Here is a 22,944-nt window from a genome sequence, read left to right on the forward strand (position 1 = left end):
CCTACGGGTACAGCAGAATGTCATTAGGAATCATTTCCTTGATTTTTTTTTCTCATTGTGTTTGGTCTTACTCTAGGTCTCTGGGCTACCCAGTCTCCAGTGTCTGGCCATCCAGCCAGCGCAGGGCATGGGCTTGTGTACATGATAAAGCAGACACTGGTTAGCCACCCCCACAGGCTCTGTACTCCTGTTGCCCCAGGACATCTTGCCTACAGGTGTCTTTCTGATTCTTTCCCCCCTATTGGGTTGCCTTGCTCAGCCTTATCTTATTGTATCCTGTTTTGTGCTGTCTGGCTGTCACCTCTTGGAGGTCGGCTCTTTTCTGAAGAGGAAGCACAGGTGAGTGGATCTAGAGAGGGAAGATGGTGGTGAGGAGCTGGGAGGAGTGGAGGGAGGGGAAACTGTGGTCATCATGCATTGCATGAGAGAAGAATATTTTCAATAAAAATTAAGACGTGCAAATGACTCTTAGCTTTTAAATGGAAGCACAGTTGGTTCATTAAAAATTAAATGTTAAATATTCTTATTCAAATGTCATTTTCAAAGAACATCCATACTTTCAGAATTATTTCACAGAACTGCGTACTCCATTATCATCACAACAAAAACATAGGCGGTTTCATTCCATGATGCAGATTATAAAATCCAGTGACTTCACGATGTTTAAAAATAATATTTGGGGGCCTTCAGGATCGATTAGTGAGTTAATGCACATGACTAAAAGCTGGATGAGCTCAGCCATGGAACCCATGTGCTGGAAGGGGAGAGCTAACTCCTGTAAGCTCGCCTCTCTACTCCACAGCCATAACATGACGTGTGTGCACGCATGCGCATATACACATAAAAGAGAAAGTACTATTTGAAGAGCTGGGAAATGGCTCAGCCAACAAAGTGCTTGTCGCATAAGCATGAGGACCTGAGCCTGAACCTCAGCGCCTCTGTCAAACAAACAAACAAAACCAAACCCCAAACAAACAAACAAACAAAACAAAACCCCAAACAAACAAACAAACAAACAGCCAAAACCCAAAACAAGAAAACAAAGAAACAAACAAAAACTGGGTGCAGTGTTGTTAGCTCAGAAGTGAAGGCAGAATTCCTGGGGCTCAGTGGACAGCCAGATCTAGCTGACTCAGTGAGCCCCTGTCCTCGAGAAAGACCCTGCCTCAAAGTATACAGTCAGTGTCTACTGAGTAATCACATCTGAAGTTGCCCTCTGGTGTCTGCCTGTGTACCCTCCCTCTCAATACTAAGGTTTCTAAAAAAGTAAGATTTAAAAACCATAAAGTCGTGCAACTAACTAAAACTTGTATTTTGCAGATGAATTTTTGAAGCAATGATTATTTTAAAATAGCTCAGGATTAGAAAAAATATAAAAATGCATATTTCTTAAAGGTAAAATGGCAAAAGCACTATAAGTGTGTAATACTTTCATTTTATATGCAATAAAACTGCTTTAAGGAAACATAATAAAAGAATCACCTTTAGGATTTTTGTATAGGTTTTCAGTGATTGTTAGTGTAATAAAACTGAGAAGTTATGTAGTTCCCTAGAAGCAATCTTGCAGGGAATCTTATTCTCTGGCCTTTTTAGAGCAGTGTAACTCAAAGCAGGGAAAAATCTATTTCCTTAGTGGAAAAATTAGTCAGGATAAAACAAGATATGAATGCTCTATTCATTATTCACAATACATAACATTTTGAGTATTCTCATTAAAACACTTATTTATCTTAGTCTCCCGTGTAGCAGGGTGACCTCTGTAAGCACAGTATGTCATTCACAGACAGGAAGGCAAAATGACAATAGAGTATTTTATATACATTTGTCAAGTGTGTACATAGATTCTTATAGTCTACAAATAAAATATTTTGCATATTAAATATTTAAACTTTTCTGATGTTATAAGCATGCTCTTTTTCATAATTGAATTCCCTCCATTATTAAAGACAGTGCAGCACTTGGGGTCTGTGAAGGGGGATGTGCAGGCCGTCTAGGTGGACACGTACGTTTTTGTCTAACTTTTCCCGTGGAACTATTATGCCTTTTAGACAAACTAAGCTTGGGCATGCCCCAGTTGATAGTAAGATGTAAGTCTTCTGTAGGTAAGGGACTCGGTCTCTTGTCTTGCCTTACTTTAGTTCTGAGACATTTCTTTGACTTAGAGTCCATATGTTCATAACCTCTGGTTGTGTTTTGACTCTGACTAGTGTGGTATTTGCCACAGGTGTGTGGGCTCTCCCTTCCAGTGAGACAAATAATATTCTTAGGAGAAAGGGAGGGAAGGAATGTTTGAGGCGGCATTTTTCCAAATGACCCAGCAGCTGCAACCTGCAGGCATGTGGGGAAGTGTTGGCTGACTTTATAGTCATGCGCTAGTTTTCCTGAATCTGAATTATCTAATTTGACTGAGCATAGGTCATCTATTGTTATATTCTGATAGTTGTCTGATGGATTTTGAAATGTAGTCAATATTTTAGAATCACACTGAGGAATGTTAGGTAAAATTCCAGTTCTATTTTGTTTTAAAACTAATCCACTACCAGGAATAAAAAGTTTTGGGTCTTGCTGCTTTGACAAATGGGCGATGTCCTTGTTTGAAGCCAGCGGGTGTGCTTGTCCATCCACAGCTGTCCCTTTCCAGGTCAGAGGGTTATATATGACTTGTCGATCAATAGGGCATGAATTGCACTTGTGGAATAACCAGTTGTCAATGCATTTCCTGTGAAACTTGAAACAGAAAGGCTGTAAGTTAATAGACCTACTGTGACACTACTCACATAAATGTTTCCAGCCTACTTGTATATTGAAACTATTGAACAAAGAGGAAGATAATTCTAACTTATCAAGTTTTATGAAAATATTTTGAACAAGTTCATTGATAAATACAGTGCCTATACTGACTGATTTCCATCTTCCACAGTAAAATGCACAGCCCCTTATGTCTAGTGCCTTTTTAGCTTTGTTAGAAGCTCACCATTCAAGGTATTATTTTATGCTAATTACTTCTAATGAAAGAAAAAATTAATAAGTCATAACCAACTGAGTTGCAAATGAGTCTAGCTATCATGAGATACTAGGTAACACACACAGAGATTTTTTTGGTTATAAAAACACTATCAGACCATTAAAGCATGACTTTAAAACTCTACATGTTTATGTAAGCAATGTTATTTCAGGAAAACTATGATTATTAACTATGGCTGTCAACATAGGACTTTGATTCTAGTGAGTTCTTATGAATAATTTTCAATGAATGCATTTCTACTTTCTCTAGAGAGCTGTGAAAACACATGGCACAATGCTGTAGGCCTTTTCTAGGTTACACATAACGAAAGTCCATAAAAGAATGCAGTTAAAGTGCATTTGTCCTAACTAGCCAGTGTATAAAGAAGCAAGTCCTGCTTAATGCAAACTTGTCATGAAGGCAGGCTACCTTCTCTGCCGGAGCTGGTCCACATGTACTGTGCCAGTGAGCATCTTTGCACAGAGCATAACCAAAAAATAAAAGGAGAAACTTCAACTGCCACTTCATTCATGAGAAATGGCCCGTTAGGAAGAGTAAAGTGAAAGGGATGTGGTATTTACCTTGTGAGTACATGGTAGCAGTCTTGTATATTGACCAAGACAAAATGACTTCAAACAAAGTCGACACTGGTACCCTGGAGCAAGCAGCTTGCTTTTCTTTGTAATTAGCAGGAGAGGCAGTGACTTTACAACTTGCTTTGGTGTGTAAAATTGCCTGAGTAAAGGTAAACATGCTCATGTGTGATTGCAGATCAGGAAGTAATTTAGAGAGCATATTTTCTACATAAATAAAACAGTGGAACCCAAGGTTTTCTTGAGTCAGAAATTATAAATCTGTTGGTTGTATAGAACCTGACTTCAAAAAACACAGTTTATTAATTAATGAAATTTTTGTTTATACTTTAAAGTCAAAAGAATAACAACATTTTGAGGGTCATAAGCTGAAATTATTTCAATTTGGGCAAATAGTTATACATTTAGGAAACCAAAGCAATTTATTTGTCAACTGGTGAAGTGCACAACATTAAACTCAAATAACCAGGGGTACTGAAGGCAATTGGTAGATGACAGTTTGTGAGAAAATTCATTTCATGGGGGAGGGTATGTCCCTACCCCAATATAGTTAGACTAACAGTGTAACTTTTAAAGTCCCGATTGCCGTAACAGTAATAGACTGTGAATTAACTGGTATTCAGTGCCATTAGAAAGTGGTAGAGCAGACAAAAATGGTACTTAAGAACAAAAGTGTAGTTAAAGGTACTGTTTTGGATCATATTTCACATAGTTGATAAAAAGTTAATGCTTCCATTACTCTGCAGATACATGCCCATATGGTACAAAATTACCCCTGTTTGAAAGGCGAGAAAAGATGTGCAGAGAGCAATGAAGTTTGTATCCCGGAAGCCATCTTGGTAGTGTGTGCTTACTAGGTCTGGATTCCAGTGGGCTGACTCAAAACCCTGGCTCTCTGCTGGGATGTGTGAGCTTGCTTGGGATAACACATGCAATTGCTTAGCAAGTATGAAACCAAGGAACACATATAACCCACTCAAAATATGATTCAAAGATCCCATCACACGAGAAGTGTACATTCTCCTGAGACTCTCACCCTTGCTTTTCTTGAAACTGTGGCGTATTTGCTTCCCCCTCATTTTTAATATCTAAACACTTTACAACATCTGATCTTTTTTCTACCGATCTCCACCTTTGGTTTCTCTTCTGAAATGGGTGAAAAAAGAGTAGATGTTATTTTGTAAATCATAAAAAGTTGTTTTCTAATTAAATTATCAAGACTGCATAATAATAATATCATATTGTAAAATATATAAAATATCATATTGTACTCACTATAAGACTATCTAACTTACCACCTTAAAATTATAAATTACTAGTGAACCTCATGTCCTACTGCGAGGCTATGAGAATGACTTTATTTTCTTTTTTCAACAATAAGGGTTTTTACCAATGGAACACTGAGCAACACCCACAACTTTGAATTCATTAATTTATTTTTAATTAAAAGATTTTTATATATGGGTCTTTTTCCTACATGCATATCTGTGGACCATGTGCATGCCTGGTGCCCATAGAAGCAGAGTAGAGCACTGGGTCCTTTGTATCTGGAGTTACAGTAGAGTTCTGAGCCACCATACAGGTTCTTTGGAAAAGTGGCAAGTATTTGGATCTTAGCCCCTGAAAAAGTGTTTTGTATCTTCTTTTGTAAATTTTGAGGCAGGATTTCCTAAATTGTCCAGACTGGCTTCAAATTTGCAACCCTCGGCCTTCTGAGTAGCTAGGATTATATGTGTGTACCACCGTGCCCAACATTACTGCTTCTAATCCTCGTATTTGATTATGCACTTGTTTTGTGTTCTCTCTGTCACTGTCTTCCCTCTCCATCTCCCGCCCCTATATTATGTGTGTGTGCATGAGATGGCACGTGCATTGAAGACAGGTGTTAAATTACAGGAATAGGTCCTCTCTGTCGACCATGTAGGTCCCAGGGATTGAAGTCGGGGCATTAGGCTTGACAGAAAACACTTTTACCCACTGAGTTATTTTTCTGGCTTACCTAGTTTTTCTTAATGTAAAAACATTAATTATAATCATATATGATTTATTTTTATAGTAAGAAAAAGTGTAAGGCATCAGGATATACATATATATATCATATATATATATATATAATTTATATATTTAATGTCAGATTTCAATAAGTAGTTCATACTTGCCTTAAACATATGACTGTTCTACCTTAGCCTCCTGAGTGCTTGGATTACAGGTCTGTGCCACCACACCCAACTTCAGAAGATACTTTTAAGATGAACAGTTCAAAGGATGCCTAAAAGTTTCTATGATTATGTCACCAAACTACCACAAAAATTCTTTGCCTGTTCACTGCTATAAATCAAAACCCAGAATAGTGTCTGTCACATGTCAGATGTCCAGTAGATATTTGTTTAATAAAGAAATGAGTGAAAAACAAACAAAATCTTTTTCTATGATTATTTGCGGGCATGACAAATGTTAAGGGAAAAACCATAATGGTATCGGAAATATGATAAACCTGCCTACAGGCTGAGATCTCTACAGGCTGAGATCTCTACAGGCCAGGGTCCCTACAGGCCGGGGTCCCTACAGGCTGGGTCCCTACAGGCTGGGGTCCCTACAGGCTGGGGTCTCTACAGGCTGGGGTCCCTACAGGCCGGGGTCCCTACAGGCTGGGGTCCCTACAGGTTGGGGTCCCTACAGGTTGGGGTCCCTACAGGCTGGAGTTTCTACAGGCTGGGGTCCCTACAGGCTGGGATCTCTACAGGCTGGGGTCCCTACAGGCTGGGGTCTCTACAGGCTGGGGTCCCTACAGGCTGGGGTCCCTACAGGCTGGGATCTCTACAGGCTGGGGTCTCTACAGGCTGGGGTCCCTACAGGCTGGGGTCCCTATAGGCTGGGGTCCCTACAGGCTGGGATCTCTACAGGCTGGGGTCCCTACAAGCTGGGGTCCCTACAGGCTGGGGTCCCTACAAGCTGGGGTCCCTACAGGCTGGGATCTCTACAGGCTGGGGTCCCTACAAGCTGGGGTCCCTACAGGCTGGGGTCTCTACAGGCTGGGGTCCCTACAAGCTGGGGTCCCTACAAGCTGGGGTCCCTACAGGCTGGAGTTTCTACAGGCTGGGGTCTCTACAGGCTGGGGTCCCTACAAGCTGGGGTCCCTACAGGCTGGGATCTCTACAGGCTGGGGTCCCTACAAGCTGGGGTCCCTACAGGCTGGGATCTCTACAGGCTGGGGTCCCTACAGGCTGGGGTCTCTACAGGCTGGGGTCTCTACAGGCTGGGGTCCCTACAGGCTGGGGTATCTATAGGCTGGGGTCCCTACAGGCTGGGGTCTCTACAGGCTGGGGTCTCTACAGGCTGGGGTCCCTACAGGCTGGGGTCCCTACAGGCTGGGGTCTCTACAGGCTGGGGTCCCTACAGGTTGGGGTCCCTACAGGCTGGAGTTTCTACAGGCTGGGGTCTCTACAGGCTGGGGTCCCTACAGGTTGGGATATCTACAGGCCAGGGTCCCTACAGGCTGGGGTCCCTACAGGCTGGGGTCCCTACAGGCTGGGGTCCCTACAGGTTGGGGTCCCTACAGGCTGGGGTCTCTACAGCCTGGGGTCCCTACAGGCTGGGGTCTCTACAGGCTGGGATCTCTACAGGTTGGGGTCCCTACAAGCTGGGGTCCCTACAGGCTGGGATCTCTACAGGCTGGGGTCCCTACAGGCTGAGGTATCTACAGGCTGGGGTCTCTACAGGCTGGGGTCCCTACAGGCTGGGGTATCTATAGGCTGGGGTCCCTACAGGCTGGGGTCTCTACAGGCTGAGGTCCCTACAGGCTGGGGTATCTATAGGCTGGGGTCCCTACAGGCTGGGGTCTCTACAGTTTCCTTTCAGGCTGAGGGCTACTGCGCCTGCTCTTTAAGGTTTCTTTCTGACACCCAACGCTTATTGTGGTGATGGAGTTTATAAAGCACCAGTAGTACAAAAACTGGTTGTGTTGCACACACTTACAGGAGAATTCTAAACTTAATGTTAAAACTGAAAGCCACTTCCTTCCTTGCAGAGTGTTGTGTACGTTTCATGCTCTTAGATTTACTGATCTCAGAACATGTCAAGTGCCGCACTGAACTTAAGGAGGGCACCTTACCTCGCGAAACGCAAAGGGGTGGGGAGGATGGTAACAGCTGTCGAAGCACTCCTGGCATAAGTGATACTCTACACACTCAGTGCACCTGGAAGACAACACATCAAAGCACAGGAGAGAAACACCGAATCACCGCCATGGCTTCAGGTGAAAGCTTTGGCCCCTCTCCCTGCAGATGACCCACACTTGGCAAAGCTCACACTGGTCGATTTGTGAGTTAGTTTCTTATTGCTTCTGTAGAATTTTACCAGACAGTTCTGTAAAGATGGAAGCGGGATGCGTCTCAAAGGGATAGAAACAAGGTGTTTGCCCAGCTGTGTCACTTGTTGAGGCTGCAGAGGGACATCTGTTTCCTTGGCTGTATCATATTCTACAGGCAGCTTACACTTCCTAGCTTGTGGTCCTTGCCACATCTTTAAGGTAACTAACAGCACTTTCTGCCTTTCTTCCATGGCCATATTTCTTTCTCTCCATCCCCTCCTTCTTCCATGCTCAAGAGCCTTGTGATTATATTGGGGTATACAGGCCAGGGTCATCTTACTTAAAGGTCAGTTGATAAGAAACCTTAGATCATCAAAAGCTTAACTCCCTCTGAGCTGTAGCCTGGTACCCAAGTCCTGTGATAAGCCTGTGGGTATGCGTGGGAGACAGATATTGCTTTGCCTCTCTCACATCCTTCCCAGGATGCTTTTCCAGACCAATTTCGGCCCCAGTGATTTCTTTCTTTCGCCTTCCATGGGACCTAAACCCACAGACACATGGTTTGTCATGTGCCTATGCAGCACTGCCTTCCAGTTGCTTCATGAAGAATGAGGTTACAATTAACAGGATTCTTTGACAACAGAATCATATTTTTTTCTCCTCACAAGTTAGAAAGGATAACTGTGTGAATTCTCAACAAAGACCATTAATATAAAATGTGCCTTTTCACAAAAGCCCAATTTGAAGCTTGTGGTATTAGTAAGCATTTCACCACATGTGATTTTAGTTTCCTTGTTACAAGATTCACCAAATAAACAGTATTGTGGAAAATGGCCAAAAAATTAATTTTAAATTGAATTTTTCTAATGTTTAGAAGGCTATTTCCCTGAGAAATATTGTCCTCAGACATTTTAGAAGACACAAGTGCTAATTTGTCAATTATTACTATTCACATATGTAGATTCTTAATAATTAACATCACAAACCAGCAATGTTGCAATTCACTTGATACATCAGAGTATGCTGGGATAAAAAATTTAAGTAACTCTGCACCTTAACATACATCTGATGTTTTATGAACTGACCTAAAAGATGAATCAGCTGCATCGTGACGCACTAACTAAGGGAAAGCTGCTGCTTACATTCAGCAGAATTCACTTTTGGGCTGACTGACATGTTCGGTACCTGAAGCAAAGAGCAGAAGGAGGAGTCACACATGTCACAGACACAGCTTTGATTTGTAATCAAGGAACTCAGAACTGGTGGCTGTTAGCCATGTGCATAGCCAGGCTATGGGAAGTTATCCTCAGAGGAAACTGGGCATGGAGCAGAGAAGCACAGAACAGAAAGATTTGACTTAGCAGTTTCTGGAAGGACAGTACGCCGGGACAGAAAACAGACAATACCCTGGCTGAGGATTTGACTATCACCCATCTGATACATGACCGCAGTATTTGACCATCTTTGATAGAATCAGCTAAGCCACACATTAACCCTTTGAGGAATACGTGGGCACACGGGCCAAGGGTTTGCTGCTTTGTCCCCACCGTTCCTCTTCACAGCCTTGTGTCTCAGTATGACATTTGGTCCATGACTCTTCCAATCCACTGTCCACACAACAGCTGCCGAAGATGGTAGTTCCGAGATCCAACATCCCTGGGCTAGCACTCCTCATGCTAAGTGTCTGTACGAATCCTGTTCTTGATCAAGATAGATGGCTCCTTGGGGCCCTCTCAGGCCAGCCATCTTCCCATAGTGATTTCTTTCTTTCTTTTTAAAAAAATTATATTTCTTTCCATAGTGATTTCTTAATGGTTAATTTTCTTCTGACAGAAAACAGGATTAAAATTGATCAAAAGTATAAAAGTGCTGTTGGAATGAGTCAGAACATTGAAAGAAATATTTAGTTTTGCTCATACACTGTATATTTCAGCAATTTTTCTTTTTGAGGCAGGGTTTAATCTCTACAGCTCTGGCTGTCCTGGAACTTGCTTTTAAACCAGGCTGGCCTCAAACTCAGATATCCTCCTGCCTCTGCCTCACAAGTGAGGAGACTCTGGCAATGACCCCCTCATCCATAGTCCACAGTGTTACAGGATATGAGATATCTAGCGTGAAAACTCACCTAGGCCATAGAAACAACTAAGAAGAAGGCCAGAGCTGCTTTGTAGTCAACCCACGCGAGAACACAAAGCCAGTGCTCTTCAAAAATGAGGAAAACAAAATGAGATCCCAAAGGAGCTGTCATCACATGAGAGGGCGGGGCGAGAGGGAGAGAGAGAGAGAGAGAGAGAGAGAGAGAGAGAGAGAGAGAGAGAGAGAGAGAGAGAGAGAGAGAGAGAGAGAGAGAGAGAGAGAGAGAGAGAGAGAGAGAGAGAGAGAGGCAGAGGGAGCAGCTTTGCTCAGAGCTGTGACTACTGGGAACTTACTTGTAGCACGTCCCCTCGATTGGCAGCTGCTCGCAGTTATTACAGGGAATTCCAAGGTGTTTGTCTAGCCGTTCTCTCTCAGAGGTAGTCATAAGTTTGCTAGAGTTTTTGAACTCCTCCAAGATGAGTTTTAGTGGCGCAAACTCCTCCCTGCATAGCGGGCATTTTACCAGGGAACTTCCCGCTACCGTATCTTGGTAATTAGCTAAGATCTTCATGCATTTTATGTGCACGTTATTGCCACAGCCAAATCTATTGGAAATAAAATTCAAGTTCATCACCTATCGTATTTATTTGCTATAAATATTTATATAAATTAAGACCTCGCTGGAGGCAGCTTTATTCCTTAAAGTACCTCGAACTGATTTCTAGATATATCTAGATTACGTATAGACAGGAGTCTAATTTACCATCTTTATCAGACTTTCCAATATAACTTTTTCTTCATTTAAAAAAAATGGTGACATATCTCACATTGTTAAATTATTTCTCATTCATAAGGTCAGCATGAATGTAGGTTTAATACAAAGCAAAACTAAAACATTAATTCTTTAAATACAGGGTGGAGTCTGACTCTATTTTTCTCTCTTGCTTTTCTGAGTAATCAGGTAGTGTCTTAGACAAGTGAGCCATCTCTGCTGAACAATATTTGGGGAAGTACCTAGTTCTTTTTAAGTATAGAAGCCACCACAGGAAAATATGCAAAATAGGAGTCAAGTGTTTGGCAAATATTCAAGAGCAAAACTAAGGAAAAGAATGAAGAAGCAAACGGCTACCTCAAACTTCTTTTCTCTCCTCTCTCTCTCTCTCTCTCTCTCTCTCTCTCTCTCTCTCTCTCTCTCTTGTTTTTAAGACAGGGTTTCTCTGTGTAGCTCTGGCTGTCCTAGACTCACTTTGTAGACCAGGCTGGCCTTGAACTCACAGATATTTATTTGCCTGTCTCTGCCTCCCGAGTGCTGGGGTTACAGGCGCACACCTAAGACACCTGGCTTGGCTGCCTCAGTTTCTAAAGTCCAACTGCTGAGTGCCATGAGGAACACTATGAAGGAGACTCTGTCAGTGAAGGGTTTTACCAGGTTAAAAATTTGAACAACCTAAGTAGAAGATAAAATTTCTTAAAAATTAAAAAGAATGCTTATAACTTCAAAGTGAAATACTCTTTACGTTCAAATAGATTGTTGCAGTCGTATACTTTTTTTCCTCCTGTATAAATAAAAAGGGAGGGCTGGTGAGACGGATGCGCAGTCATCTGAGTTTGAGCTGATTGCTGGAACACACGCGGCAGAGGGAGAAAAACAACATCTGCGTGCTGCCCTCTGACCTTCACACACGCCAAGGCATGTACGTGACCCCACCCATTCCCCAAGCCACTCAGTCAATAAATGTAAAAACGCTTCAAAAAACCCCAAAATGTCTTCCTATTTCCAAATACTTAAAGCAGGGGAATAAATTACTATTGACTTACAGTTTAAAAATTTACCTTTACAACGTATCCTAGAAATATTTAGAAGAACAGGGTGTCTCACAAGACACATATTAGGGAACAAAAGAAATAGAAATTAGACACCGAGGAACCTTATTTTTTTTTCCTGCCAAGGCATCTCATAATGTAATTTCATAGGAATACTAAGCTAGAGCTTCGTAAGCCTTCAGGATCCAAAGGCATATCTGTCACCTGCAGAAGGTGACCGGGAGTTTTTTCTCCAGCAGCACCTCTTGACAAATGGGGCAGATGTCCCCTGCACTGATGTCTTTCTGTTTAAGACAGCCATCTTCTTCCACATGCGCATGCTCATCGCCCGCCCCAAGCTGGGGAGTCTTGGCCTGATGTATTCCCCGCAGCAAGTCGTTTATTTCTCCTTCCACAAGACCCAGCTGGAAAGCAGCTAGTGAAAAATATATCAAAGCATGAGAATTTGGTGGCAGGAAAGGAAACACAAGGATGTAATAGAAGCTATAATTTTCTTTCAAATATCAGAAAGATAGTACTAGTTGGACTATTATAGTCACACTGACCAGTTTGTACTCTTTTTTTTTTTTTTTTAAGGAAAAGTGGTTAGAAAAGAGTAATTTATACAAATAAGGCTATCGCCTTCCCTCCGCCTTGTTACTGACAATAGCGCAGGACGCACCATACGCTTGGGATGCGATAATATTTACCCTGGGATTCTCAGCATGATGACATTTTTTGGTCCTTCCATGTGCCTGCAAACAAATACTTCATCTACACACAACAGTGTTAAAGTGAGAGCTGCAGAGATGGCTCAGTGCTTAAGAGCCTGTGTTGCACGTGGAGAGGACACAGGTTCAGTTCCCAGCATGCTCCAGCTCCAGGGATTCCAATACCTTCCTCTGGACTCGGCGGATGCCCCCACATAGAACACACACACAGAGACTCAGAAATATATACACAAACATAGAGAGAGAAAATGAATATAATTTTAAACGAATTAAAATAAAAACTAAGAATACAGAAAGAAAATAGGGGCATGGGAACAGGCTCATAAAGCCAGTGTTTGTTAAGTTTGACAACAGAGGGGCAGATTGTTTGTGCCTCATTTCCTGTTTATTTTTGTATCCATAGAAATGAGTGCTTTGGTGGGGGAGGGGGGAAGACTTGGACAGTGCTCCGCAGGACAGCCTCCGAGGCACTGGACCCTTGGGATGTACATTCTTTACTTATGAATTTCTCCCTTTCTGCTCTTCCAAACAACTGTGGTGTATGTAGTTTTAATCTTAGAACCAGAGAGTCTTTCTCCCCACCCATGGCTCCTTTGCCTGCCTGCCCTCTTGTCCTACCACAGCACAATTTAAATTCTGCTTCTGTTTATTTTAAATACATGTAACTTAAATAACATATGCAAGTGTGAAAGCTCTGTTTTCCTGGAAAAATCTCCAATTAAACACTGAAGGATCTGCAAAACCAAAAGACAAAAATGGTATTTCTGTTTCAATACAAAAACCTTTGTTTCTGGCCCAAGGTGATGTGGCCCGTGCAGGTGGAGTGTGGGAGGAAATCAAACTTTAATTACTCAGTCCTTGGAGGAGGAGGGTTATTTGTCACAGAGAAACAGCAGGATCCGCTCTCTTAGAGAGAGGAGGGGGAGGAAGGGAGGGTGGAAGGGGGAGAGAGAGAAGGAGAGAGAGAGAGAGAGAGAGAAGGGAGGGAAGGAGGGAGGGAGGGAGGGAGGGAAGGAGGGAGGGAGGAGGGAGGGAGGAGGGAGGGAGGGAGGAGGGAGGGAGGGAGGGAAGGAGGGAGGAGGGAGGGGAGGGAGGAAGGGAGGAAGGAGGGAGGGAGGGAGGGAGGGAGGAGGGAGGGAGGAGGGAGGGGAGGGAGGAAGGGAGGAAGGAGGGAGGGAGGGAGGGAGGGAGGGAGGATTGCACATTTAAGAATTTCACAAAAGCTGTTGGCCAGAAACGGTTCTGCATGGTATAAGAAATACTGTGGGGCCATCAGCAAAAGCAATGTATGAGACCAACAGGGACGTTCTGTAAGGTAAGAACAAGGGAGCCAGCCTTGTCTAGCGATCTCAGTCCAATGCACAGTTACCATTTATTTAAAGCTCTTGTGGTCTGAGAACATCAGCATTTGCATATTTATTAAGTTGTATTTAGTGTGTGAGCCCCTTTTTTAACTCACTTCTTTTCTGTTCCTATTGAAACTTGCAAGGCTATCACCCATCTCCTCGTTTGCTACTCAGACTTCTTTATGTATAAATTATCATATGGCTGTTTATTGGAGTGAAACAACATTCTTTCAAAACACTTCAGAGATTACCCGTCTTTGCAAATGTGTTCCTTGCATTCCCTATGTTCCTCTGTGGCTTTTATTTTATTTTTACACATAGCTTCTTTGTGCTGTTAAACCTATTTCTTTTTCTTTTCATGTTCATTGTTTCAGTCCTTCCAAAACCCTCTCTTTTTTTTTTTTAAAATAATGGCAACAATCTTGGTAATTTTTCTGGCTCTTGCTTTTGCTGTGACAGCATCCAGTGAGGCTGTGTTGGTGCAGGTTGGAGGATGGTATTTGGTTTGCGTCGATGGTCTCTGCATCGCCACACAGTTGCCTCAGTGTATTACCAAAAGTTTTTCTTTCATCCCTCTTTCAAGTGAATTAAAACAAGAATAAGGCAGACACATTAAATCAAATCTGTTAAATAAATAGTAATAAATGAAAGTATAAACTTTATACTTAAAACATTGTTTGGAGGCATTTTGGATTCTGTGTAGAAATGTTTGACATATGGGAGAGTGGAAACAATTTTCTTGCTTAATTTAGGAGATGTAAATGAATAAAACTGTAATTTTCATCTGCCATACTTTGTATTTTGTATGACTCTGTCTGCTTTGTCCTAAAATTACAGTAATATTAGCATGTCTATTTCTATTAGAGACTTAAATATGTGGCTAATATCTTTAAGTTATATTGAACATGAACTTAAATATACAGAAAAATATTAATACATTGAATGCCTGTTAAATCAGTGAAAATTATTTATTTATTTATACTTTTTTTTTCAAGCTAGGGCTTCATTGTATAGGCCGGGCTGTCCTGAAATTCACTTTGTAGACCAGGCTAACCCTGAACTCAGAGAGCTATTTGCCTCCCAAGTTTTGGGATTAAAGGCCTGCACCACTACAGCCAGCTCAGTGAAAAGTATTTAAAAGACCAATTCACATGAGAAACAAACAAAAATTCTTAACACAGCTATTAAAAATCAACAATCTGTTATGCTAAAAATTAAAACAAGAAAGCTTCATATAAAAGATTGTAAAAAGCAGAATTGAACTAACTAATAATTGAGGGTTAATTTCAATATGCCATATTCAGTGGAACATTAGACATCTGGTGAATTTGCAACAAGTACATAGACTTGAAAATAGGAAGTGACAGAAATTGTTTGGGAAAAGCAGAATACAGAATCCATGCAAAATAGGTCTGTGCATATATGTTTATGTTTAAATATACATGTATAAAATCATAAAAGCAACATAGAAAATAAAGTTTTGTATATATTTTTATTTTTGTATATTCTTTGGTGGGAATTTGAAAGTTTGTTTTTAGTATGGCTTTTATTTATCTATAAGCAATTTAATAAAAGAAGAGATGACTTCATATTCTATTGCATTAAAAATAAATCACTAGATGATATATTTAAGTTTTATTAGGAATATAATTTTGAGAGAAACAGAGTTCAATGTTTAAAATATTTATTTCAGTAGGAAGTATAAAATGTCTAAATTAATGTATATAGACAATCTAAATCATTTTATACTTTCTGTACTGTTAGGAAAACAATGGTTTCTGCCTTCAATATATGCTAAGAAAACACATGAAATGTTAGAGTGAGTCATATATAAATGCTGTCTTTGAAGTGAAAACATTAAAATATTAGAAATGCACATCAATTCACATTATTCAATTCATAAAATGTACCTAATATACATACTTAACATATAAAGTAATAAGTTTCCTTATTGACATTTTCACACGTTAGTCACGAGGCAGATCAAATGTTAGCAAGTGAAATATAGTGTCTGAGTACAGATCCTGAGAAGCTGTGACACACACTAGATTTTGAAGACAGAAAATAGAAGAAAGAATAAGTGTTTCTAGTTTCTATTCCAATTGCAAATTACATTTTATTCTGCTGTAGTAAGTTGCACTATGTTGTTAAATTACTTCTCAGTTAATAAAACTGCAATTACAAAATTTCACACATCACTCATCTAATATCTCCATTCTTCAACTGAAATATGGAAGCTTGTGAGAATGACGTGGAAAGGCAACGCTAAGCACAGCAAGAATGAGACTTTTGCAGGAAGTCAGCACTTAAACTTAATGTTGAAATAAGCAAGAAAGTACGCATGAGACCATAGAGGCTTGTCGTCGTGCAGAAGGGATTTGTAGAGCCGAGGGAGGAGGCACAAAGCACCGGCTGTGAGAACAGTGAGGCTGTGGCGGCAGCAGTGAGGGCTGAGGGTGGCTCAGCAGTACCTACGAACACCACGGGAAGGAGCCCTTGGGAAAAGGTGGGATACAAAATAAACAGCATCTGCAGAACAACTGGACATGGAGGAGGACTGTGCGAGAACAAGAACTGCATGATTTCTAGGTTTAGAGAGGACATAAAAGGGGATGTCAGACTATGTGGTATCCCATAGGCTCATATATGTGAATGCTTAGACTACAAAGAGTCCTCTTTGATAGGATTAGACAGATCAGTAGGTGTGGCCTTGTTGGAGAAAGTATGCCATTGGGTGAGGGCTTTGAGACATTTCAAAAAGCTCATGCCAAACCCAGTCTCTCTCTCTCTCTCTCTCTCTCTCTCTCTCTCTCTCTCTCTCTCTCTCTCTCTCTCTCTCTCTCTCCCTCTCTCTCCTCTCTCTCCTTACAGATCAAGATGTAGCTCTCAGCTTCTGCCGCAGCACCTGCCTGTTGCTGCCACGGTGACAATGGACCAACCCTCTGAGGCTGTAAGCAGCCCCCCAATCAAATGCTTCCTTTCCTAAGCGTTTCCTTGGCCATGGTGTCTCTTTACAGCAATAGGACAGTGACTGAGCCAGTAAGTGACACAGGGCATAGGATAGAGAATCACAAATCATGGAAAACTGCTGCTCAGAATGCCCATGGGATCTTCAGAATGAGCTGTCCAGAAGGCAGCTGGAAATGCTGGCCTGCTGTTAGGTGGCAGTCAGCAGCACCAGATTAACAGCTCAAGTTCTAAAAAAAAAAAAAAAAAAAAAAAAATAGGAGGCATTTCTGAAAGACTACATGGACTTAAGAGACCAAGAGGAAACTCCATGCGAAACGCAAATGTTAATTTATTTTTAACATCATATGTATATAATAGTTGAATTTTAAAAATTAAATTACATTGTCACTTTGATTCTTCATGAATATTATGAACATTCATTACTAAAATTCAAAATTAATCCCTTAGGCTGAAGACCAACAACCCCTCAGTTGTAAGTATTACTTTCGCAAAGACAACAGTATCTATATAATGAAGCATGTTTTCTTTTCTATTTTTGAAGTATTTAAAATACAATTTGAGTAGCGTAATAATATCTAAACATTTGTGCACAAAAATTTCAGCTGAATTGGTTTTTGGTATTGCTTTTTTTCCCCCCGGGGCAGGGTCTTACTCACTATGTAGCTCTGGCCATCCTGGAACTTACTCTGTAGACCAAGTTGGCCTTTGAACTCACAGATATTTGCTGGCCTCTACCTCTTGAGCACTGGAATTTAAGGTGTGCGTGTCTGGTTTAGCCAAAGTAGTTTTGAATGCCATTATGTGTCATTGCAATCCTGGTACCTGACAAATTTTATCTATTCTATACAAAAATTGTATACAAAACCACTATGAATCTTTGCTTAGAATAAGGAAAATTATTTTCTTTCAGATAACACTATTGTTTCATCTCTGCTTTTTAAAAAATTTAATCTTGTACAAATTTTCAAGGAAACACTTGTTATTTTGTGTCAGTTTTTATGCACTTTTATTATTAATGTGTGCACGCACCTTCAGGTGAGCATTTGCCACCTTGTACACATATAAATCAGAGGACAGCACTGAAGGGGTTAGGGCTATCCTTGCCCCATGTGGGTTCAAGGACTAGACTCAGGTGCTTGGGTTTAGACTTGCAATGCAAACAGTTCCACCTGTGGAGCCATCTCTGGGGGCATTTACCCCTGTTTCCACGAAGAACCTGATTTGAGTGGGATATACAAACTTATGGTTTTTTGTTTGTTTGATTTTTGTTTTTCTAGACAGGGCTTCTCTGTGTAGCCCTGGCTGTCCTAGAACTCGATCTGTAAACCAGGCTGGCCTCAAACTCAGAGATCTGACTGCCTCTGCCTACTGAGTGCTGAGATTAAAGGCCTGTGCCACCACCACTCAGCTCAAACATACAGTTTTAAGAAGAAACTGAACTTTCTGAAGAGTAAAAAAAGGTTTGGTAAGAGATAGCTACTAGATTCTTTAGGAAAATAGGCAGTCAAGTTTAGAATATGCTTCAATAAAAAGTTCATATTTTTGTTAGCTTCAAATTATTAAGAGATTAGAAAATAAAAAAGCCAGAAACTTACATTCATGATTCCTTGGAAGCTTGAATTTTTTCAACAACACCCTAATATTCACAAGTAGAAAAAAAAATTAAAGCATTTATTTTACATAATCTCAAAATATTGTTTAAACATGTAGACTACAGTGAGAATTATTTAATGCAGAAAATGTTGTGAGTAGACGCAAACTTAGTCACTTTTATGTTAATTATAATTATATTTTAAGATGTTGGTGTGGTCTGTGCTGAACAGACTGGTTAGAGAGAGAGAGAGACTGCCTTTCCTTCTCAAGGCACAGTCCTTCCAGGGCTGGTGAAGGGAGCCAGGTAGTCACAGCACTCTCTTGACTTCCTTGCAAGTGAGTACCAAGTAACTGTTTTTCCACATCCATCATTTCAATGCACAGCAGAAAACTTTCAAGTCTTACTAAAATTGTGACTTTTAAAGAGGGAGAAAACACATACTTTAAAAAAATATATAGCAAACATGGTTCAGCATTTATTACATTAATATTAATATACCTTATAGATTTGGATACTTACATTTAGTTTATGGTTAAAATATTATATGAAATGAGTTATAGTATATTAAAATTAGACAAGAATAACAACACCCTGTTATGTCGTAGATAATATTGCAAACACCTATTGTAAATGTTATGACCATTGTACATTTGAAAGGAAAGTATCTTTATCTTCCTTTCAAATAGAACCAATAACCTATGTTAGTAGATATTCAATAAAAAGTGACAAAAATGGAACAGTCCCAAACCGGGCAAGGAAACGTATTAGAAAGCAAGATACACAGGTCTGTGCTCTCATGCAGTCACTGGGGCTGCAGAGACAGCTCAGTGGTTAAGAGCACTTGTTCTTAAGCCAGGTGTGGTGGTGCATACTTTTAAACCCCAGCACTCGGGAGGCAGAGGCAGGTGGATTGCTGTGAGTTTGAGACCAGCCTGCTTACAAAATGAGTCCAGGATGGACAAGGCTACACAGAGAAACCCTGTCTCAGAAAACAACAAAGACCTGGGCTCAATTCTCCACACCATATGGCAGCTCACGACCATCTGTAATTTCAGTTTCAGAGGATCCAACATGCTTTTCTGACCTCTGTGGGCACCAGGCACACACATGGTGTACATGCATGCATACAGGCAGGTGACACACACATGCACACACGCGCACACACACACACTTATACACACACACACACACACACACAGACACACACACAAATACATCTAAAATTTTTTTTCAAGACAGGATTTCTCTGTGTAGCCTTGGTTGTCCTGGAACTCCCTCTGTAGAGCAGGTTGCCTTTGAACTTACCGAGATCCCAGTACCTCTGTCTCCTGAGTGCTGGCATTAAAGTCATGTGCCACAAAAGCCAAATTAAACAGTTTTAAGGGTGCATTTATTGATTTTTTGGTGTGAGTATAGTAAGGCAAAGCAAACCTAAGTAGGGCCTACTCCCCAAATGGTGAGATTGTCTTCCATGTGTGGGAAGTACCTACCCACTACATAGGCTCCCCTAACACTGTGGGAATTTCAGATTTCAGAGGAATCCTTCAGTTAAAGTCCTCATATTTATACTGAAAGCGAAAAATGCCTGAAACCTGACATATAGAAAACAAACACGATTTTCATGACAGTGTGTTTCAGGAGACAGTAAGTTATTGAAGAAAGTAATGTCTCAGGATAACCATAGACTTGTTAGTTAGATAATCACATTTGTGCCTGTAATATATATCAGTATTTTTCTACTTTATACTATTAAATGTTCCTCAGTTGATTAACTGGCTTTTTAGACTGAAATGGAATACTTGCAATACTAAGACACACATTGGTAAATTGTGGCCATTTTAGCTTCAAATTCCCTCAATATCAAACTTCTTTATTCTTGTTGTTGTCAGGCCAGGAAAGGTGGGAAAGCATGCTTCCTGTGGAAGACTGTTGCTAACAGTCACTTACCAGCATATGTGCTTACACAGTTCCCGCCTCTTCAGAAACGTGGGGCAGTTGCATTCGTGGGGGTTTCCTAGCAAAACCTTCAGAAGAAAAGTAAAACATCTCAGTCAACTTTAAGAGTTAGGGCAAAACTAATTGATAAAATAACCAGATTAAAAGAGACTTAAATCATTAATTGGTTTAGTGACTCTGAACTGAGTCATTATTGACTGGGACCTTAGGAGAAATATTCTCTTTTGACATTCTAGGCTGGGCTTGCGCTTCTTTCTTCTTTGCCTTGGTTAACACCTGACACTATGGTAGCACATTTTCTAAAGGTCATCTGTACTCACGTGAAATTAAATCTAAAACTAAAAGCTCTCCCTCTGTTAATGCCTTTGGTAAGATGGCTTGCTTACTTATTTATTTATTTATTTATTTATTTATTTGTAATTGAACTTTACTTTCATTAGAGAGGATTAGTTTTACTCAAAACTATATGGACCAAAAGTGTTAAACCCAATAAACTGTGTAATCGGCAAAGTGAAAAGGTATCCTTTGAGCAACCTACAGAGGGGTAAGGTGTAAAGCCACGGGAAGGTGATCAGTGGCTCATTTTTGACAGACAACAGCAGGACAAGTAAATACAAAACATCTGTTCTCTTTTATAGCAAAATGAGACGGAACTCTTAAGCACGCACACACTCTAAAAGTATCAACATTTAAACTACCCTTTAATGAAATGTTACAGTTTTAAAGGGGAGCAAAAAGAAAATGATCACAGAAACTATTACAGAGAAACTGATTTTAATTAGCAAACATTTAGACGATAACAGGATTTTCATTTTACTCACAGGGCTTCTGAGCACTAACAAGGCTTCCGGAAAACGCATACCGCGAACCAGATGTTCATATAACCCTCTCCTATAAGTGTTTTTAATACTAAAACTTAAGGTCCATCATCTTACAGGAGTTGGGCGCAATCTGTGTTCCTAACTCTCCAGAAAGAATCTTCTCTAGAAAACACTATTTTCGGTTGTAACTTGCACATCTTTTAAAGTCTGGAGAGCATTTGTGGGGATGACTCCTACTTGTGTGAGGCCCATGTTTGTTCAGGGATTGTGAAGTTCACTTGAGGTGCCCTGTCTTCCCCAGCCCCTCCCCACCAAACTCCGGTAGTTACTCGGAAATCCCCGCTTTCGGGCTCCTCCTCTCTCAGTAGGAAGCCGGTGGGGCCGATCTGTCGCAGGAGATAGATGCTGCTGCTCAGCGCCTGGTCTTGCTGCCGAATGAGGCTCTTGCTCAAGTGTCTTTGCCTTTCGGAGGCTTTACCGCCTCCGCGAAGCATCCCCGGCTGCCTCTGCGCCTCTGCGCCAGGCTTACTGAGGCACCTTTGGTCTCTATGGCAACAGTGTTGCAGCGCGTGGTTGCCGTGGTGACGGTGGTTCTGCCCCAGCTTGCCTTGCAGGAGTTGGGGCGGGGCGGGAGGGATTCCCGAGGTCTACCTCTAGACTTTCAAACCAGGGTCACAGGCACAGCTGCAAACCTGCATTCTTCTTGCTGATTTGCTCTTAGGCAGAACTGGTGATCTGTACGTTAGGGCAGTCACAGACCCAGTTATAGTGTGGGCTCCAGAGGCTAAATTTACGTTCTGCGCATTTCTCATCCATAAAAAATTTACACACACACAAAAAAATCTCACCATGACTGCTGATGTGCAGAATTCCACGAATTCCAGTGGTTCACGACACCATACAAGGAGTAAGTAGCTGAGGGAAGGTGGAGAAGATAAGGCTAGCATTAGGCAGCTCAGCTAGGGTGTGTGTGTGTGTGTGTGTGTGTGTGTGTGTGTGTGTGTGTGTGTGTGTGTGTGTTGGGCTGTGTTGGTCTTAAAGCTAGGAGAAACTCTGAAGTTGCAGGTTAGGATTGGATATTAGATGTACAGTTAGTAGTCACAGCCTCTAAATTTGAGGAAGATTCTTCAAGCTATGAAAGGTTGACCCAACAATCCTTCAATTGCTTCTGAGCTTTCTTTTCTATCTCCCAAGTTGAAGCTATCCTAAAATATTAGTCAACAGTTTCAGTCATGGTTCCTGAATGAGGAGCTGTGTTGCTGGATTCTCTCTAAGAAACAGAAAGCGGGAGAGAGCTCTGCTTGGTGGTTTGGTCACAGGAACAAGGAGGGTGCCGACCCTGTCTTGTCAAGGGAGAAAACTCACAGCTAGAGCAGCAGGTCAAGAACTGGAAAGGAAAATGGCAAGGCCCAAGCCTGGTGTGAAGGTGGTGGTTACGGCAGCTCTGATAAGGCGTGAGACATCTGCATCAACGCCATGGGGCCTCTGGTCCATAGTTTGAACCGAGGGCACTTTGCTTTGCTTTGGTATTGATAAAGACCTAACAGCTACACTACCATATTTCCAACATCAGCAACAGTCAAACAAGTTAGCAAAGGAAAACAAGACACATTAAGGAAAAAAAAAAACCCTAAGAACAAATACATTGTAAATGTATTTATATACTAGCATTTATAATTTAAGACTCAGAAGTAATTAAGTCAATTCATAGCTTCTACGGAACAGAATGAGCTGGGTTTCA

At 41.1% G+C, this 22,944-nt stretch overlaps 1 protein-coding gene across 1 annotated transcript; it reads right to left on the reverse strand.

Moving 5' to 3' along the window:
• Positions 1–1,506: 1,506 nt before the first annotated feature.
• ZSWIM2 (zinc finger SWIM-type containing 2) lies at positions 1,507–21,742 on the reverse strand. The gene is made up of 9 exons (XM_084798923.1): positions 21,533–21,742; positions 20,374–20,450; positions 18,428–18,468; positions 12,011–12,221; positions 10,336–10,587; positions 7,709–7,793; positions 4,634–4,743; positions 3,586–3,739; positions 1,507–2,727 (listed from the first exon to the last, which is right to left on the reverse strand). The coding sequence occupies exons 1-9, from the start codon at positions 21,695–21,697 to the stop codon at positions 1,918–1,920; spliced, it is 1,905 nt and encodes a 634-aa protein (XP_084655049.1). The 5' UTR covers positions 21,698–21,742; the 3' UTR covers positions 1,507–1,917.
• Positions 21,743–22,944: the final 1,202 nt, after the last annotated feature.

The sequence above is a fragment of the Acomys minous genome (assembly GCF_964271855.1).
Source record: "Acomys minous genome assembly, chromosome: 10".
NCBI classification, from domain to species: Eukaryota; Metazoa; Chordata; class Mammalia; order Rodentia; family Muridae; genus Acomys; species Acomys minous.